The sequence below is a fragment of the Paramacrobiotus metropolitanus genome, unplaced genomic scaffold (genome assembly GCF_019649055.1).
Source record: "Paramacrobiotus metropolitanus isolate TYO unplaced genomic scaffold, Prichtersi_v1.0 Parri_scaffold0000062, whole genome shotgun sequence".
NCBI classification, from domain to species: domain Eukaryota; kingdom Metazoa; phylum Tardigrada; class Eutardigrada; order Parachela; family Macrobiotidae; genus Paramacrobiotus; species Paramacrobiotus metropolitanus.
The window spans coordinates 323,601-339,077 of NW_026570282.1; the positions used below are offsets into that span (position 1 = coordinate 323,601).

The following is a 15,477-nucleotide window of genomic DNA, read 5'->3' on the forward strand; positions in this document are numbered from 1 at the left end:
TATGCGACCCAGTGGCGACGTAAACACAACCGAAAAGATGCAATCGAAATAGGAAAATAACTCATAGAGCAACGGTTACAGAGTAGTATAGTAATTTATTTGGTGCGCACACAGATCAAATCAACTCGCTCCACACAAACCAAAGGCACGCGTCAAGTCGCCAATTAAACTGAAGAAAAAAACAAGAATAAACTAATTTGTACAAAAACCCATACAAAATGTCGGCAACGTCTTAAACAACAGTAAAGTAACATAAAGATCCAAAAAATACAAATCTTTTTAAATTCTAAGGCTGAGTCTTTCATGATCAATTTGTTCCCGCGCCAGAACCACTCTGCTCAAATTCTTCCATCTGGGCGAACAAGAAGTTAGCAGCATGTTGCTCGTTTTTATCACAGGCAAAGTATGCCTCTACAACCTGCAAAATCAATTCAGTTTTAGCCACGCCCAACCAAGTAAAAAACCACTTATACATACCATTGCTTCCGGAAATCCCAACTGTTTCAACTAAAGGAAAACCGGAATATAATTTCACCATCTGTTTTAATTGTGGAAAACAGTACTACGTACTACAGTATGGTCTACTATTTTACCCTTTCGATCGCCTCTCTTTCTTCTTGATTCACGCGGACAGCGGATGCGACACCCGCAGTCGCTGCGCCAGTGCTACCTGCGGTGGCACCTGCACGACCACTGCTAGGATTGGCTGCTCCTATATTTTCTGCCAACGAGCCATCTCCAGGAAGTGGACTATTTATCATACTGAGAAACTCTTGCTGGTTATCCCGTATGGCCTACAAATCGTATTATCCAATACCGTCCTACTCAAGTTTAGCCATGCGGCAAAACTAGCATACCTGAAATAACGCAGGATTCGACTGGCCAATATCTTGCAAAAACCGCGGCAACAGTTGCGGATCCTGCTGCAACAGCGCTCGCATCTGCAGAAATTGTGGGCTATTGCGAAAGAAAGTCAAACGGTTACGACTGTCTTCACTGTTGTCTTCCGGTTCGTCTTCGGATTCCCGCATTACCGCCCGACTACTGCTACTACCGCCGGCGGATTCCGGTATTCCCGTCAACAGATACTCAATCGCACGTTCGGGATTATAGAAGGCAGCCCGCAGAGCCCGCTCCACCTCTGCGCGTGGGTAGCCCATCTGCAGAACTTGATTGACCAAGGCTTCGTATTGTTCTGGTGATAAACCAAAGGCCGCTTCGGGGCGGGGGCGCGGTTGCTGAGAAGCCGGAGAAGGAGCATGTGGACGCGATTCCGGTGTGTTGGTGGCCATTGGATTTTCGATCACAGAGACAGATGCAGACGATTCCACAGACTGTACACTGCAACAATTGAGCAGTAACTAGAGCCTGTAGTCCCTATACCACAAATATCCAGCAAATCTAAAGATTAACAACTACAATCATCTAAACCGGAAATCTCCATTTCCGTCCATATTTCAGTACATCACATAATCAACTTTTTTTAACGAACTAATTTTAATTTTGACTAATTACTGTAGTAAAAACACAAATCTGCATGAATGTGAGACACCTATACTCTGATTACCGCAATTTCTTATGATAGCGCTATAATAAAAATTATGGACATCTACGTAGTCCGCACAGATTGCAGTACTGTAACACGTACTGAAAATCAAACAGTATACTGAGTACAGACAAGATATTACTTATTTTACTCCAAAAAACACTAAATACGCCGAAAATACACCTACGATGCAGCGGGCGAAGGTACAGACTTCTCCACATCAACTGCCGCTTTCTGAGGCTTTGGCTTCGCTATCATAACCACAACAAATCCTGATGGAGAGTAATTCAGATCGCTCAGAGTAGCGCTGTTGTTATCCCAAACTTTTCCTGCAAAGAATAACAAAAACATCCACAACTGCATAACTGTAAAACAAAAACATCACTTATAAAATAATAATAAATTGGCTTCCAAAGTTTCGTCCAAAAAAACTGCAATTTCTCAACACTCAACGGGACTGCAAGAATTATAAATTTACGGTTCATCACGACTCACGATTCTAATTTTTCAAATTTAATCTTTCGCTATGTGTAAGCGAATAATAGTGGCTTAACAAAAAATATCGTAACTCATTGGGTACACACTACCTGCAGAAATCAGCTTCAGGGATTCAGCTTTAAAATCACTTCCTTTTTTCTCTTGGATTTTCTCTTTGATCTCTGCCACCTGTGCACAAGACTTCTAGGTTGCGTAGAACCGTAAGTACTTCCACTTGAGCAGATTCCCATCACACAAAAGTGTACTGACGATTTCTATTAACAGAGTTACAAGAATAAAAAGTAAAACGTACCGTACAAGACCCTTCGGCTTCTACCGTGAAGGTTTCTTGGTTGAGGAGCCTGCACGTAATTTGCATTTTGAAAGCGGAAAAAATAGAGCGCGCACTCAGCTCAGGATTGAATCAAAATTCAAAACTATCCCAAACGACGAAAACCGGACCTATTATTGAGTCCGAACCCACTCCACATTAAATATTATACACCCAACATTAATTACACTCGCATAAAGAAATGATTAAACTGAAAACGCGCAATAATTGTAATGATCAAGGATTCGAAAACAAATACACAGAACTGACAGACGTGCATTTGCAATAGAACGGATGACTCAGTTTATAATTTCATTACGCATCGACGCCATACAGCCATAGTCTTTATGGGTGCATCGTGGAAGCAATACCCATAAGCACTTCAAAGAATCAAGACCATTTTTTGGCTTCGAAAAAACGTATCCTGCATCTGACTACTAGTGGTCTAGTGCCATATTAATAATCCGACTGCTGTGAACATAGTGCTCCGCGATGACGTATGATTTAAGGCGTGAACAAGCTAAAAGTTGGTCAATATTCATGGATGCAAGATGTCAGCGGTACGGGTTCGAGCTGGACGACTAAACACCAGCACTAATCTTAAATTTTGAACTGCAGTTTATTCACTTTAATAACTTACTTACTACTTAATTAGTAATCTTAAGTATTTGTCTCCTGTGGTCAAATACTTAACTTTAGGTCTGGAGACTCTTCTATTTATGTTTGGAACAGCAAGCGCCTTTTTCAAACCGTTATATAGATATTACAAGTATCGGTCGCGCTAGCGCGCGACCAGTTGTGTTCGAGGTAAGAATGAAAGAAATACAAAATATACTTCGTACAGCAATAAAAAAAAATTTGAGAAATTTTTCAAATATAAAACCCAGCGAGGCCAACGAAAATATTTTAAACATGTAGAAATGCGGAATTTTTTCAAGCTTTCCGGTTAAATTCGACCATTTTCTGAAAACTGTGAAAGCCCGTAAGTTTTTCTTTTTTCATGGTTCTTTAACGCGTTTTTAATGTAACTTTATATTACCGATCTAACGAACTGAAAACTTGAATTTTTCGTACCACAGATAATATTTTAACGGTGATAAAATGGAATGAGTGGGGTCATATATCTGTACACGATGCCCATAAAATACCATTTTTTCAGCGCAGAATTAATGGAAACTTGCGGGGAACAGTTAACGGTCGCCCAAGGTGTCCTTGCAGGCTGCATCTTTAGATACTATCTGTAAGATTTTTTCAGCCATCAGTCAAACTGTTCAGTATTTATTAAAATAAAATTAATACATGTTTATTAGATTTCGATGTTAGTGAATGCCCAAGCTACCACCAGTATCACAGAGCCGCCATGTGAGTGAATACGGTAAACGGGCCGCGGGCCGGCTTTTAGATATTTAGAAATTACATATAAATTAGACAATTAAGGGATTTGGCCCGGCACATAGTACCAAATTCGGGTACATACACGGGAACTTTCGCTGTCGCGCAATCCTAAACACTTTTTTGCATGGCTAGGTATGTACCTAATATTCATAACGGCTCTCATACTCATACTCCTAATTCCGAATTCATACTCATAACGGCCATCATAATCATAATCATACTTTGGTCCTACCGGTCATCATATTAATTTATTCATAATTATAGCTCATATCTTAACCATTACTCATTCTGGCGTGTCGAAAATGTAATATTCAATTACAACCATGTGTTCAGGTAAGTCTACTCAACCGCCCGCTTTCGTCCTCTCGTAAAAATTATTTCATCTGAATTAGTAGCGCAAAAATATTTATCAGAAAATGGCTTCATTACAAAATGACTTCAGTAAACTTGAACTGAGTAACGAAAGCTAAGTAATTTAATCTGCATATAAAAACTGAGCTAAAAATCTACCATTGTCTACTTTCGTCCATTTTCTAAACTAGTGCTAATGATAAAAAAAACCTGAAATGTTAATGTGCTTACTACGTAGCTTCCACCAAACAAAAAGTGAACGGGCCGTTAACTTTTCATTCCCACAAAACTAAATTTCGACAAAAGCATCGTGTACACTGTACAGCAGTGTAACACAGGAACGGTAATAACGCAGTTTAATCATTGCTAGCCAGGACAAAAGCAGATATCAAAAAAAATTTTTTAAAAAAATTCAAGAACGGTGCACAATTTGCGCAACAGCTATTACTACTTAGTGTCAATAATACGGTTTTTATGATTAATAAATAATATAATGCTTTTACTAATAACATTAAGCGCAATAGCGCACTGGTAAGTAGCGGTAAAGGTTTGAGTTATGATTATGCACAAAAATAGTATTATGATAACCGGTAGGATCAAAGTATGATTATGATTATGAAAGCCGTTTTGAGTATGAATTCTGAATTAGGAATAGGGTTATGAGTATGAGGACCGTTATGAGAATTACCCGTAAAGACACTTAAGTGGGCCACTATGATAAGTGAATGGACGACATACACTTAAGTGGGCCAGCTTCAATTATTTTATTCCCAAGCCGTATGGCTGTCGCCTTTTTGTTTTAGCAGATTCAGAAAAGTTTGCTCTTTTCAGAGTACTTGGAATTTTTAAAATCGGATCACAGGTTTTTGAGTTATTTGCGTTGTAAAAAACCGATGACGAAAGTACTCAAGCCACGCCACGCGAGCCACTGCACTACAGCAAAACGACTTTAGTAACCGCCACACATGTGCGGCTGCAGCACTTCTTTATCACAGGACGCCTCTGCACGTGTATTGCGGTGAATGCAGTGATTTTACTGTACTGCATAGGTGCTGAGGCGTGATGCGATAAAGAAGAGCTGCAGCCGCACATGTGTGGCGGTTACAACAGTCATTTTGCTGTAGTGCAGTGGCTCGCGTGGCGTGGCTTGAGTGCTTTCGTCATCGGTTTTTTACAACGCAAATAACTCGAAAACGGGTGATCCGATTTCAAAAATTCCAAGTACTCTGCAAAGGGCAAACTTTCCTGAATCTGCTAAAACAAAAAGCCGACAGCCATATGGCTCGGGAAAAAAATAAGTGAAGCCGGCCCACTTAAGTATATGTCGCGTGAATCCATTCACTTATCATAGTGGCCCACTTAAGTGTCTTTACGAGGGTTTGGGAGCGCGCGACAGCGGAAGTTGCCGTGGATATATACAAATTTGGTGCTATGTACCGGGCCAAATCTCTTTAAACCGCGAGATATTGAGGTACTCAGACATTTCTAGACATTTTTAAAATTTCGAAACTCTGGAGGCTCAAAAAATTAGAGGTAACTCGGTAATAAAATTAGAGGTAACTCAACTCGGCCCCGCGCAGCGGGGCCGAGTTGAAATATTTAGAAATTCTGGAAATGTAAAAGCTTTGGAGCCGACTTTGGAAAAATTAATAGTTATTTTGAGGTATTCGAACATGTTTTAAAAACATCTTAAAGGTTTCAAGAATTTAAAAAAAGTTATTATTTTGATTGAATTGACAATTTAAATAACAAACACAGATCTGTATTTTAGGTAATTAGGTTGCTAAGCTGCGAAACTTGTATTTGCTCATTCGAGACGTTTCCAGAATTTACTGGAAATTTCTATGAACTTTAAACGCTAAGTAAAGAAAGTTTGAAAGGGTCTCTGAAAACGTTCCGGAAACCAGAAATTTTATTCCAAGCTGCAGGTAGGAAGCTTTGGAAGATGCTTTATTTTATAAAATTAACAACTTAGTGGAAAAATCAATGTTGATTTAGGAGATAATTTCCAAAACTAGCAACCGTTAAGTACTAACAAACCTTAAGTACTACAACTTTCAAAAATTTTTTTAAACCTTCTCCAAAACTTAAGACTTTTTTAAAGATAAAGGTAGGAACGTTTGTGCGATGCTTTATTTTATAAAATTATCAACTTATTGAAAAAATCAATCTTGATTTAGGAGATAATTTCAAAAAAATAAGGACGTAAGGATATATGAATCTATTGATAGAACTGCTCTACTTACGACTTTAACGAGTTATATAGATACTAACGATAAGTACCTGTACTGCAAAATCGAACAAGAATTCGTTGTACGGTCACTGCGGCGCACCGGCATAATTCCATACTTATTTTTATGGTGTTACTTTCTAATTAAACAATAAACACCTACTGTAGACTACTGTTATGTACGTAACTATTGTAGAGGTACTGTGCACGTGGTAGAGTAAATAAGATACGAGTACTGTACTTCAATACTTTTATTCAGATTGGCGGTACAAAACAATCACAAGTTTTCTATAAAACAAAATTTTATTGAATACACTGACTGAGAGCCGACAACGGTGACACAGCCACAGCTGACAAGGGAAATATGCAGCCTAATCATGCAGAACATTTCGTCTAAATTAGCCGATGCTGGTGCTGTTCCCATGACAGAGACCGTGTTCTCGCACTGGACTTCGATGCTGATACTTACTGATAACGAAAGTGTTGCTGCAAAAACGCTGTTGCAAAAGTGTTGCTTATTATAGGCCTCGACTTCCCACTTCCCACTTATTGTTTCCTTATTGTTTATTGCCCTTTCGGGTGCTGTTAGTTTCGTAAATTTCATTGAGTGTGAAAAAGAACACATACGTTTTCCTGCATTATCATTCTGAATTCGAAAATAGTCTATTATTGTACAAAATTATGACAAAATTGCTGTAATGTCGCGCGAGTAGCTGAATTTTATGTGTTATTCGCAAATTCGCAATAGTCGCCAGCTGCGGATACCTGCATGCAGTTGTAGGAAACATCCCGTGCTGACATGCTTATCAGCAGTTTGTCATGAATTCTAGAAACATTTCTGATAAGTAATTCTTGAGTAGCTTAATAACAGATAAAACTGTTTATCTGCTTCAAATTAACTCGTTAACACTTTTCCCCAGCATGAACTTTCGATCATGAACTGTGCTGCATGAGCACGTACATTATTTCAAAGTTTTGTTCTTAAAATTTTTTTACTAAAATTATCAATACAATACAGTAACATATCTACGCTTGACAGCAAACCGTATTAACTGTAAGGTAACGTGCAAAAGCCAAAAGCCTTGAATGTCCTTTGCAGTTTGTGGAACGTACCATGTAATGAAAATGCTTCGGCATCGGATGTTGCATTTCCTGTTTCTATCGGTTTTCTTGGGATTTCTATGCGCTAATATTGATGTTGTTGATGGAGAAATACGAAGAAAAACAAGTGAGTATACATTTCGGCAGAGAAGATTCGTCAACATTAATGCATTCTCTCTTATTGTTAACGAACTATGGCACCAAAGAAATATTTCCAAAAATCCTTTCGCACTTCCTTTAGCTCCACATAAAATAAACATTAATAAGAGGATTTATAGCGATCTCACTTCTTTGTTGCGAAATTGAGTTGACTCTTAAAAATCTGACTGCTTACAAGACTTTAACATGCATATTTGTCGTAAAATTTGTTTTGCTAAATTAGCTATAGCCATAGGTCACTAAACCTAACAATAAGTGCGCTTTTTTTGGTATAGTATCGCTGGACGATTACCGAGGCCGAACGATTTTAATTGACTGCAACCAGTACCGTTCCGGTACTATTGTTCTGCGCCGAGATCCTTCCCGGTGTAACCAAGAGGATTTTTTCGTTAATTTCCGCGTACGCTATGGACAAGACTGCCACGGTCACTTTCGGTTCTTCCTCAACGTCAGGTAGTAATTACAGGGCACCATATTTATAATCCCTTTATAGTTTTCTCTCCTAATATTTCCACTCAGCACTGACTGCGAGATGTAATTTATTCCTTTCAACAGTAACTTCTTCCTTTCAAAATTACCGGCGTTTTAATGCTTATGGCCGTCTTAAATGCAGAAAACTGGAACTAAACGAAGAAGAACGATTTGTTGTCTATGGCTCTCTGTTTGAACAACGATTTGGACAAACACTTCGAGATGCGATAACTCAACGCATTTTCGATCTGCATGCCGATCTACCTGAAGTACCCGATAAGCCAGAGGTCACCGATAAGCCTGACAAAGATAAACCCGATATTCCTGACACGCCAGATATGATGCTGAAGCTGGGATATCTCATGAACCTTACCACATTGTCCGTGGCGCAATACTTTTCTGTACGGGACACATTACGCCTGGAATACAAGCATGGGGTGAATTGCGGGAAAGCCACGGAATTCGTCGCTGATTTTACTCTTATACAAGGCGGTAAGTAGCTATAGCGGCATCTGAATCAAACTGCAAGTATATATAGTTATTTGCATAAAGTGGATTTTCTGGTAACCGGCAGTTTTATGTTCAATTTCATGAATTCTTATTCAAATGAACGCATCACGTTTGACCTAGTCAGCAAAGGTCAGAGATTCAAAGGCATATTGTTAAGGCATACGATATTGTAACAGCAGCCGGTTTGACTGCTGTTCTAGTGGGTTGGTTAATCCACCTTACCACGATCTGTCGGCTGTTAGTGTGGGAAAGGCTGGCACGGTCGGCAGCGATGCTGACCGGAAGCTGACTACCGTTTACATGGTGACAATGATGGGAGATGCACGATCATCCCATGGCGATTACGCAACACAACACAAGGTCATCGCATGAGTTTATTAGCAAGTACACAAAGCAAGATTCAGCGAGCAACGCAAGCTGAGGAGCAAGAACCCATAAGCGTGGGCAAGAAGCTCGGAAGGCGCGTTAGCAAGAAGTGCATAAGCACAGGGGCAAGATTCGGAGCAAGCTGCAGCAAGATTAATTTCAAGATGTTTCTGACCGTGAGATGCGGTCGGTAAAAGTAGGAAAACTAGGATTCTGATCTTCATAACACAACAACCAATAAACAGTAGAGAAAGGCAATTAACACTCCTACTGGCGGTACATCTAATTTCTATCGCTACAATATCGATTTGTCAAACTGCACACCATAATTCTTTAATGAAACGCGCAATTGCTCATGCATCTAAAATTTTTATTTAAGTAAGAACTAATTTACTTATATATAACAAGAACCGTATATATTACACATAAATCGTTTTGGTAACCTTCCTTAGCCTGACGAATACAATAAAGCCTCATTTATGTGTTGCAGACAGTAATGCGCAATTTGGAGAACTGTGGTGCCCTTCTCTTCATGGATTTCTTCCGCGCGAGCTATTTTGCGAGGCTTATCGACGATCTCGAGTTGTATGCCCAGATCGCTTCCGTTGGTCAGATTTCGGCAACAATCCCGCTGACATTTTCAGAGGATTTGACTGGTGCTCCGGTAAATATAAATTGTTTTTTCTCGTGCATGCATTTTTCGCAGTACTACTGAATCTGAATCTCAAATCGAAACCTTTGCAAACCAGGACTTTTGCAAGAGTGTAATTGTTGTACTCGTCATTATAAGACGTGACCATGGTTTGCATGTAGATTATCAATATGATCATCAGCACGAATGGTCGGATACTCCGGATACCCCAGACTTGCCAGATCTTCCCGACACTACGGATAAGCCAGACGCAACCGATAAACCCGATTCCCCTGATCGTCCAGACACGCCCGACTTACCAGACAAACCAGACCTTCCGGATCGACCGGATACTCCCGATCTCCCCGATACCCCGGATACTTCTGATCTTCCCGATACCAGAGATACTCCTGACCTTCCCGATACCCGGGATACTCCGGATCGGCCAGAGCATCGCCACCGAGTAAACGAAGAAGACGTACACTGGGAAAACGCCATGTATCCCTTTCCGGTTAAATTCACTCCCGGTCCGTTTAATCCCAAAGACGAACAAGATCCCCGGTACTACATGCACTGGTTTCCGCGTCGTCATGATCACCAGCGTTACTATCATAACTTTGCTATTCCGGTCTGGGCCATCGCTCTGATCATCGTGGCGGCGGTTATTCTAGTGGTGATACTTCCGGTCATTCTGTGTTGTGTGTGCTGTTGCCGCCGGCGTCGTGAACGCATCGTGTATGAGCGCACGGCCATAACGCCCAATGCACCCACAAACGCGTATGGAACTTTTGAAGGAGGTCCGGTAGGAAAAGATAATCAAGCGTACCGCTCGACGGAGCATACTCCTCTTGTTTATCCTCCTTTGGGCACACCTCAGCAAGCCTATCAGAGTTCCAACGCAAAAGTGATGATGGCCTAAAGAACCTTTGATAACCAATTTACAACCTCCTAATGCTAACTGATTACTAGCTTTTTATTATCATACGTACAAGTCCTTCACAACAATTGTGCAACAGTTGGATACTGAAAAAATTAATCACAACATCAGTTCCGGGGTATTGCTGTTAATTTTCACTGCAGTGTAATCCTGTTGTGTACTGCTATCCTTTCCAATTCATTGTAATCTTTAATTATTACAGTATTAAGTTTCTATAATAGTCTTATGCACCGATCAAATATTAAAAATGTGCTTACAGCATGCAACAAATATTTATCGCTAGATTCGCCACTTGTGCATTACATGTCCTTGTGTATTGTACAGAGTCTGTAGTACTCCCAATGACAGGGAGCAAGGTTTTAGGTAGGGAAAGTTTAAAGCATCGTGTTTTATTCACCTGTGGTGCAACGTGCTACAAAATACACATAAACTGAAACATTAAGATTTTCTACAACATTAAAACTTCATTATACTTTTCTGCTCCTTCCGTTGTTCCCAAAATTGGCATAAAGCTGAAATTTTCCTACGTACATGCGGTTTCTTCCTTTATTACGGTTTCCGGCCTTCCGCTGCAGTTGTAGGAAGTCCGAACCGCCAGAGGCTTGGCTACGTTAGCGCCAGTGGTTGCGAAATCAAGTGGAATCTTTTTGCCTGTTTTCAGTTTTCGTTACAGTTTTAATACATGGTTGTTCCCGGAGTTTTGTTAGAAGTAAGCGGCGCCAAGCGCTAATACGCAACAGTCCAAGCCCGAAAACATCGGTTTCAGTTAATGCATTAGAATTTCGAAGTATTTATGTATACGAAGTATGGCGTAGGATTTGTCATCTGTGTTTGGGTTCTAGGTTTCGAGTTTTGACGGGTCTTGAATTGATTCTTGATTCTTTTACTCTTAGTCTTGGACCTTGTAAGTGTGAACTGCGCTGGTCCTACGAATACTGGTCCTTGTTGAAAAATTTTTTTCGTCCCCCGGGTATACTATTTAAGTCTACACTCCAAAGCCACAATCATGGCGCAAGTATTTCCTGCACAGCGCAACTTCAAGTTTTCCTCCAGCTTGATGAATCTAAAGGTAAATTTTGCCGACTTATAACTTGGTAGAGTCTACCAACTAGAAGTCTACCAGGTAGACTTCTAGTTACCCTCCATTCTCCAGATAGGTGGAGAGTTAAAATGAAGAGGAGAATTTGAAAATTATTAATTTAGCTGTTGCTACTGGTAAAAAATCGCAGAAAATTCATACATTCGTTCATCTGCTCTAGAATATCAGTACCTGCTGTGATACAGTATCCCTCGATATGCAATATGCACTAAACTGATTTGTAGTTCATGAAACGTTCCGAAGAAACAGAAACGAAAAACCCACTCAGCGATCGCGAAAGGACAAAATCGAAGGCAGGCCCTGCTTTAACTCAATTGGAAGCGAATCGCAGAGAGATGGAGGCGCGAACTCAACTAGCGAAGTACGGACTAACCATGAGATAAGCGAAGAGTCTAACCGTTATACGTATAACAAATATTTTAATGCGTAATTCGGCAAAGCTGTTAAAACTTGTGATAAGTATAAAGTATTTATTTTTTGTGTACCTCGTGTACAGTCCGTAGACAATTCATATAATTAATTAGCCATTTAGCTGGAATGATATGCCCCGGTCCCAAGTATCCAGAATCAGGTATCTGATTATTATTCGCAATTTTTCCAGTTATGTTGCCGTAGAAGAAGAGTTCAGCTTCTGTCGATTGTATGATTTGGTGAGCGGTCGATTTGATTTTCGGAAAAAGGATGATCCGGAAGATGCGACTTTGTCCAAAGTAAGTAATCGACAAGCGGCTTTTTGTTGATCCGTAATTAGTTCCAGGCGTAACATAATTATTTTGGGTTAGTGCTTTGTTTTCTGTGCGATCGAGGACTGGCATCCTGTACTTCAGTGAAATAAGTGGAAGTACTTTTAAAAAGAAAAAGCTAAACGATCTAGTAATTTTTCAAAGTTTGGGAGCATATGCCTTATACTGTAACTGTTTACTTTGCTAAAGGGTAGCTCAAACTGATTTTGCGATGACAATGACATATATGGAAATACCGTAATACGGGTAGTAATATAAAATATTTGAAGATTCCGGTAATTCACGGTATGGTACCGGTTTCACCGTTGAATGTTTATTTGTGCAGTACATTTTTTTTATTTTAATAGGATGCGGTAGAGGAAGAGAGGCGCAAAAGGTGAGAAAATACTTAATTCATAATTGGCATGTCGTTGTGGTAAAATATATTTCGCTCAATTAGGAATGAAGACGCTGAAGATGGAGAAATGCAGAGCGACGATGACAAAAAGGATCTTACAGAGGATGACGCTAGCGGACAGATCTCGAAATCTCAAGGTGGACGATATTTCACAGCTTATACCAAGAGCGCACGCTTTGCTGAAGCCCGGAAGCGGCGCCAAGGAAAAGATTCCAAACAAAGAAGAAAGCGAAATCGAAACAACGAGAACTGAATTTATTGTTGAAGACAGAGTGGATTATTTGGCGGTATAATTAACAAAGACGTGTGGACAAGTCTTACATACGTTTTGGATCCTGATGCTCTTGGTCTTATTTTACTACTTTACATATTTTCGGCATTCGGTATAATAAGCTGTGATAAAACAACCCAACTTATGATTTAAAAAAGCAAATGTGGCATCATTTAATTCCACAAGTATTATGAAAACACTAATCATAAGCAAACAAAAGAAAGTAAACCAGGCAAACAATTATTTCAGTTCACCTTGTTACTACCTAGGAAAAAAAGGCAACCCGATCTTAACAGCGGAAACGTTGGTAATTACTGCATTGAGACACTGCTAGAAGGAATGGGTTCATTAATTTTTAAATTAGCATCTGAAGTTGCCAGATTAAGGGTTTTGCAGGCCATTGCCAGAGCACCGTCATACGTAGTATTTCCACCAATAAAACCCGAGTGATGTGCGAAGATACATCCCGGAATTCCGGACATTTGGGAAAGGGTTTCATTAATAAGGCCACGCCATGGTTCAGGTAAAGGCAAACTACATGAAAATTACAAACAGTGAATAGAAAATTTACAAAAAAATACTGCAACACATTTTTCACGTGATTGCTCATAGCTAACCGTGTAATGAAAGAACCAATTGCGATAGGAACTGCTTGCACTCTCCAGTGCTGTTGGTCATCCTGGTATAACACGAACTTTATTTGCTGTTCAGTATTAAGCTGCTGCTCCTGTTCCAGTTGGAGCAAATGATCCTGCCAAGGACACCCTCCAACCGGCAATCGCACGATCTGTCCACTGGGATCGATCTGCAAGCGACATTAACTTTTTCTCCGTTTTGATAATTTCTATCAATCTGGCAAAAATGACTAACAGAATGCACCAAAAAACTCTGGCTTTTTAGTTTTAATGGTCTTTCTGGCTCAAACCAAATTACACACTTCGAATCGCTTCAGCAGAGCATCTTCCACAATCTGCCGTGCCGGCAACCATGACGTGCGATAAAAATCAATTTTATCACTGAATTCCGATCCAGTCAGTTGTACGGCTTGCATAAACCGTCTCTGAAATCGTAAAACAACTATAACAACAAACAATCACTACTAAATCCGATTTGCGAAAAACAGCTCACAACTACTTTACGCACCTGCAAGTCTTCCGGTTGCACAGGTTCATTCCATCGCGGGTTAAACTTTTTGACACGACTACTCAATCCTGTATTTATTTGGTATCTACAAAATATGCATATTAATTTTTGAACATTTGCTGATTAAAGTTCCGTTGCATTACGCAAGTGGTTTTTCGGACTGCTGCACGCCATTATCAATGGCATCGATTTCCATGATGAAGGTTTCATACACCTTGTCATAGATCAGTTCGATGTCTTTGGCATGTTTTTCATTGCGATTGTCCAACTGCAATAACTGGGCAATCACTCGCCGGCCAAAATGACAGAAAATCAGTCCTGCACTGCTTAATTTGATGGTCCACGGCTTTTCAGGTTGGATACTGTTCATCGTGTCCTTAAAGCTTCGTTGGTGGTGATCGAAACGAAAGGCATCCTGATCGTACACACCGCCCACGTCCACGAGAATATCACATTTCTTCCACACTTCCGGATCCCTTGAACTGTAATTACGAAAACTGTTTTCGTTACACCTATTTGCCTCGTATATGATAGTGAAGATGTAAAATTTGCTTATGTATTCTCTCCAAAACTAAAAATAAATCTGTTACTATCCCCACACAAACCCATAAAAAATTGCGGAACGCTAACTTTGTCTTTACCGAATGATTTCCGCGTTGGTGTACTCTGGAAGCTGCATTAACATGAAGCAAGCCAGTGCCTCATCGGCATGAAACACACCGGAATGGGTACCGATCTTACGGGGTCTCCCAGAAAAAATGCTGGAATGTCCGTTTGATGAAGTCGAATTTTCCTGCGAAGCCGCCATTTCCCGTAACGATCGAAACTTGCGAGTAGCAAAACCGAAGAGCGACGAAGATCTTTGAGAAGATATTGTTACGGAGAAATTACGTTTCGGATAAATCAAAGACAATTCGACCACGTTGACACCGACCGATGTTGAATTACAATTTACTGGGTAAAAGGAATTTCGGGGATGGACATGGAATGCTCTACAAGGCACATTAAAGCCCCATGGAAGTGACGATCGCAGGGACTTTGGGGAATGGCATAGAAGGAGCTGAGCTTTGCCGAGGATATGCGAAGCCACCTTGCTTGTATTCCGCGCCGCGGTCTGATGATTATGGATAACGCGGTTGTACTCATCCAGACAGAAAATTAAATTTCAAGGGTGAGTGAAATTACGTGAATTACAAGAACTTCGGGAAACAGAACTGCGCGGGTTCCCAATCTGCCGTTTCTTTGGGTTGCTTAAAGTAAAATTATTATATTGTTTAAGCAACTCAAGCCTCAAGGATGGTTGCTGCTTGTGTTCAGTT

The 15,477-nt window shown here is 40.2% G+C and overlaps 4 protein-coding genes across 10 annotated transcripts; 2 read left to right on the forward strand and 2 right to left on the reverse strand.

The window, feature by feature from the left end:
* Positions 1 to 56: 56 nt before the first annotated feature.
* On the reverse strand, positions 57 to 2,934 carry LOC129593559 (UV excision repair protein RAD23 homolog B-like). Its single transcript, XM_055489936.1, has 7 exons — positions 2,337 to 2,934; positions 2,134 to 2,212; positions 1,734 to 1,875; positions 858 to 1,341; positions 594 to 794; positions 478 to 507; positions 57 to 418 (listed from the first exon to the last, which is right to left on the reverse strand). The coding sequence occupies exons 1-7, from the start codon at positions 2,400 to 2,402 to the stop codon at positions 308 to 310; spliced, it is 1,113 nt and encodes a 370-aa protein (XP_055345911.1). The 5' UTR covers positions 2,403 to 2,934; the 3' UTR covers positions 57 to 307.
* Positions 2,774 to 10,775, forward strand: LOC129593558 (uncharacterized). 4 transcript variants are annotated; one of them, XM_055489933.1, is made up of 6 exons: positions 2,774 to 2,914; positions 7,430 to 7,558; positions 7,866 to 8,043; positions 8,204 to 8,553; positions 9,428 to 9,601; positions 9,751 to 10,775. In XM_055489933.1, the coding sequence occupies exons 1-6, from the start codon at positions 2,899 to 2,901 to the stop codon at positions 10,485 to 10,487; spliced, it is 1,584 nt and encodes a 527-aa protein (XP_055345908.1). In that variant the 5' UTR covers positions 2,774 to 2,898; the 3' UTR covers positions 10,488 to 10,775. The 4 variants fall into 4 exon arrangements, with proteins under 4 accessions (XP_055345908.1, XP_055345909.1, XP_055345907.1 ...); XM_055489934.1 differs by lacking the exon at positions 2,774 to 2,914 and adding an exon at positions 3,143 to 3,161; XM_055489932.1 differs by lacking the exon at positions 2,774 to 2,914 and adding an exon at positions 3,665 to 3,716.
* A 281-nt stretch (positions 10,776 to 11,056) lies between these two features.
* LOC129593507 (uncharacterized) lies at positions 11,057 to 13,265 on the forward strand. Of its 2 annotated transcripts, none has more exons than XM_055489853.1 (6): positions 11,057 to 11,214; positions 11,399 to 11,574; positions 11,829 to 11,965; positions 12,206 to 12,314; positions 12,695 to 12,723; positions 12,787 to 13,264. In XM_055489853.1, the coding sequence occupies exons 2-6, from the start codon at positions 11,512 to 11,514 to the stop codon at positions 12,995 to 12,997; spliced, it is 549 nt and encodes a 182-aa protein (XP_055345828.1). In that variant the 5' UTR covers positions 11,057 to 11,214; positions 11,399 to 11,511; the 3' UTR covers positions 12,998 to 13,264. The 2 variants fall into 2 exon arrangements, with proteins under 2 accessions (XP_055345828.1, XP_055345829.1); XM_055489854.1 differs by having other exon boundaries at positions 11,205 to 11,292; positions 12,787 to 13,265.
* On the reverse strand, positions 13,174 to 15,395 carry LOC129593506 (MYG1 exonuclease-like). Of its 3 annotated transcripts, none has more exons than XM_055489852.1 (6): positions 14,800 to 15,395; positions 14,302 to 14,634; positions 14,159 to 14,243; positions 13,953 to 14,075; positions 13,633 to 13,820; positions 13,174 to 13,549 (listed from the first exon to the last, which is right to left on the reverse strand). In XM_055489852.1, exons 1-6 carry the CDS (start codon positions 14,964 to 14,966, stop codon positions 13,327 to 13,329), a joined length of 1,119 nt encoding a protein of 372 aa, XP_055345827.1. In that variant the 5' UTR covers positions 14,967 to 15,395; the 3' UTR covers positions 13,174 to 13,326. The 3 variants fall into 3 exon arrangements, with proteins under 3 accessions (XP_055345827.1, XP_055345826.1, XP_055345825.1); XM_055489851.1 differs by having other exon boundaries at positions 14,302 to 14,640; XM_055489850.1 differs by having other exon boundaries at positions 14,302 to 14,655.
* Positions 15,396 to 15,477: the final 82 nt, after the last annotated feature.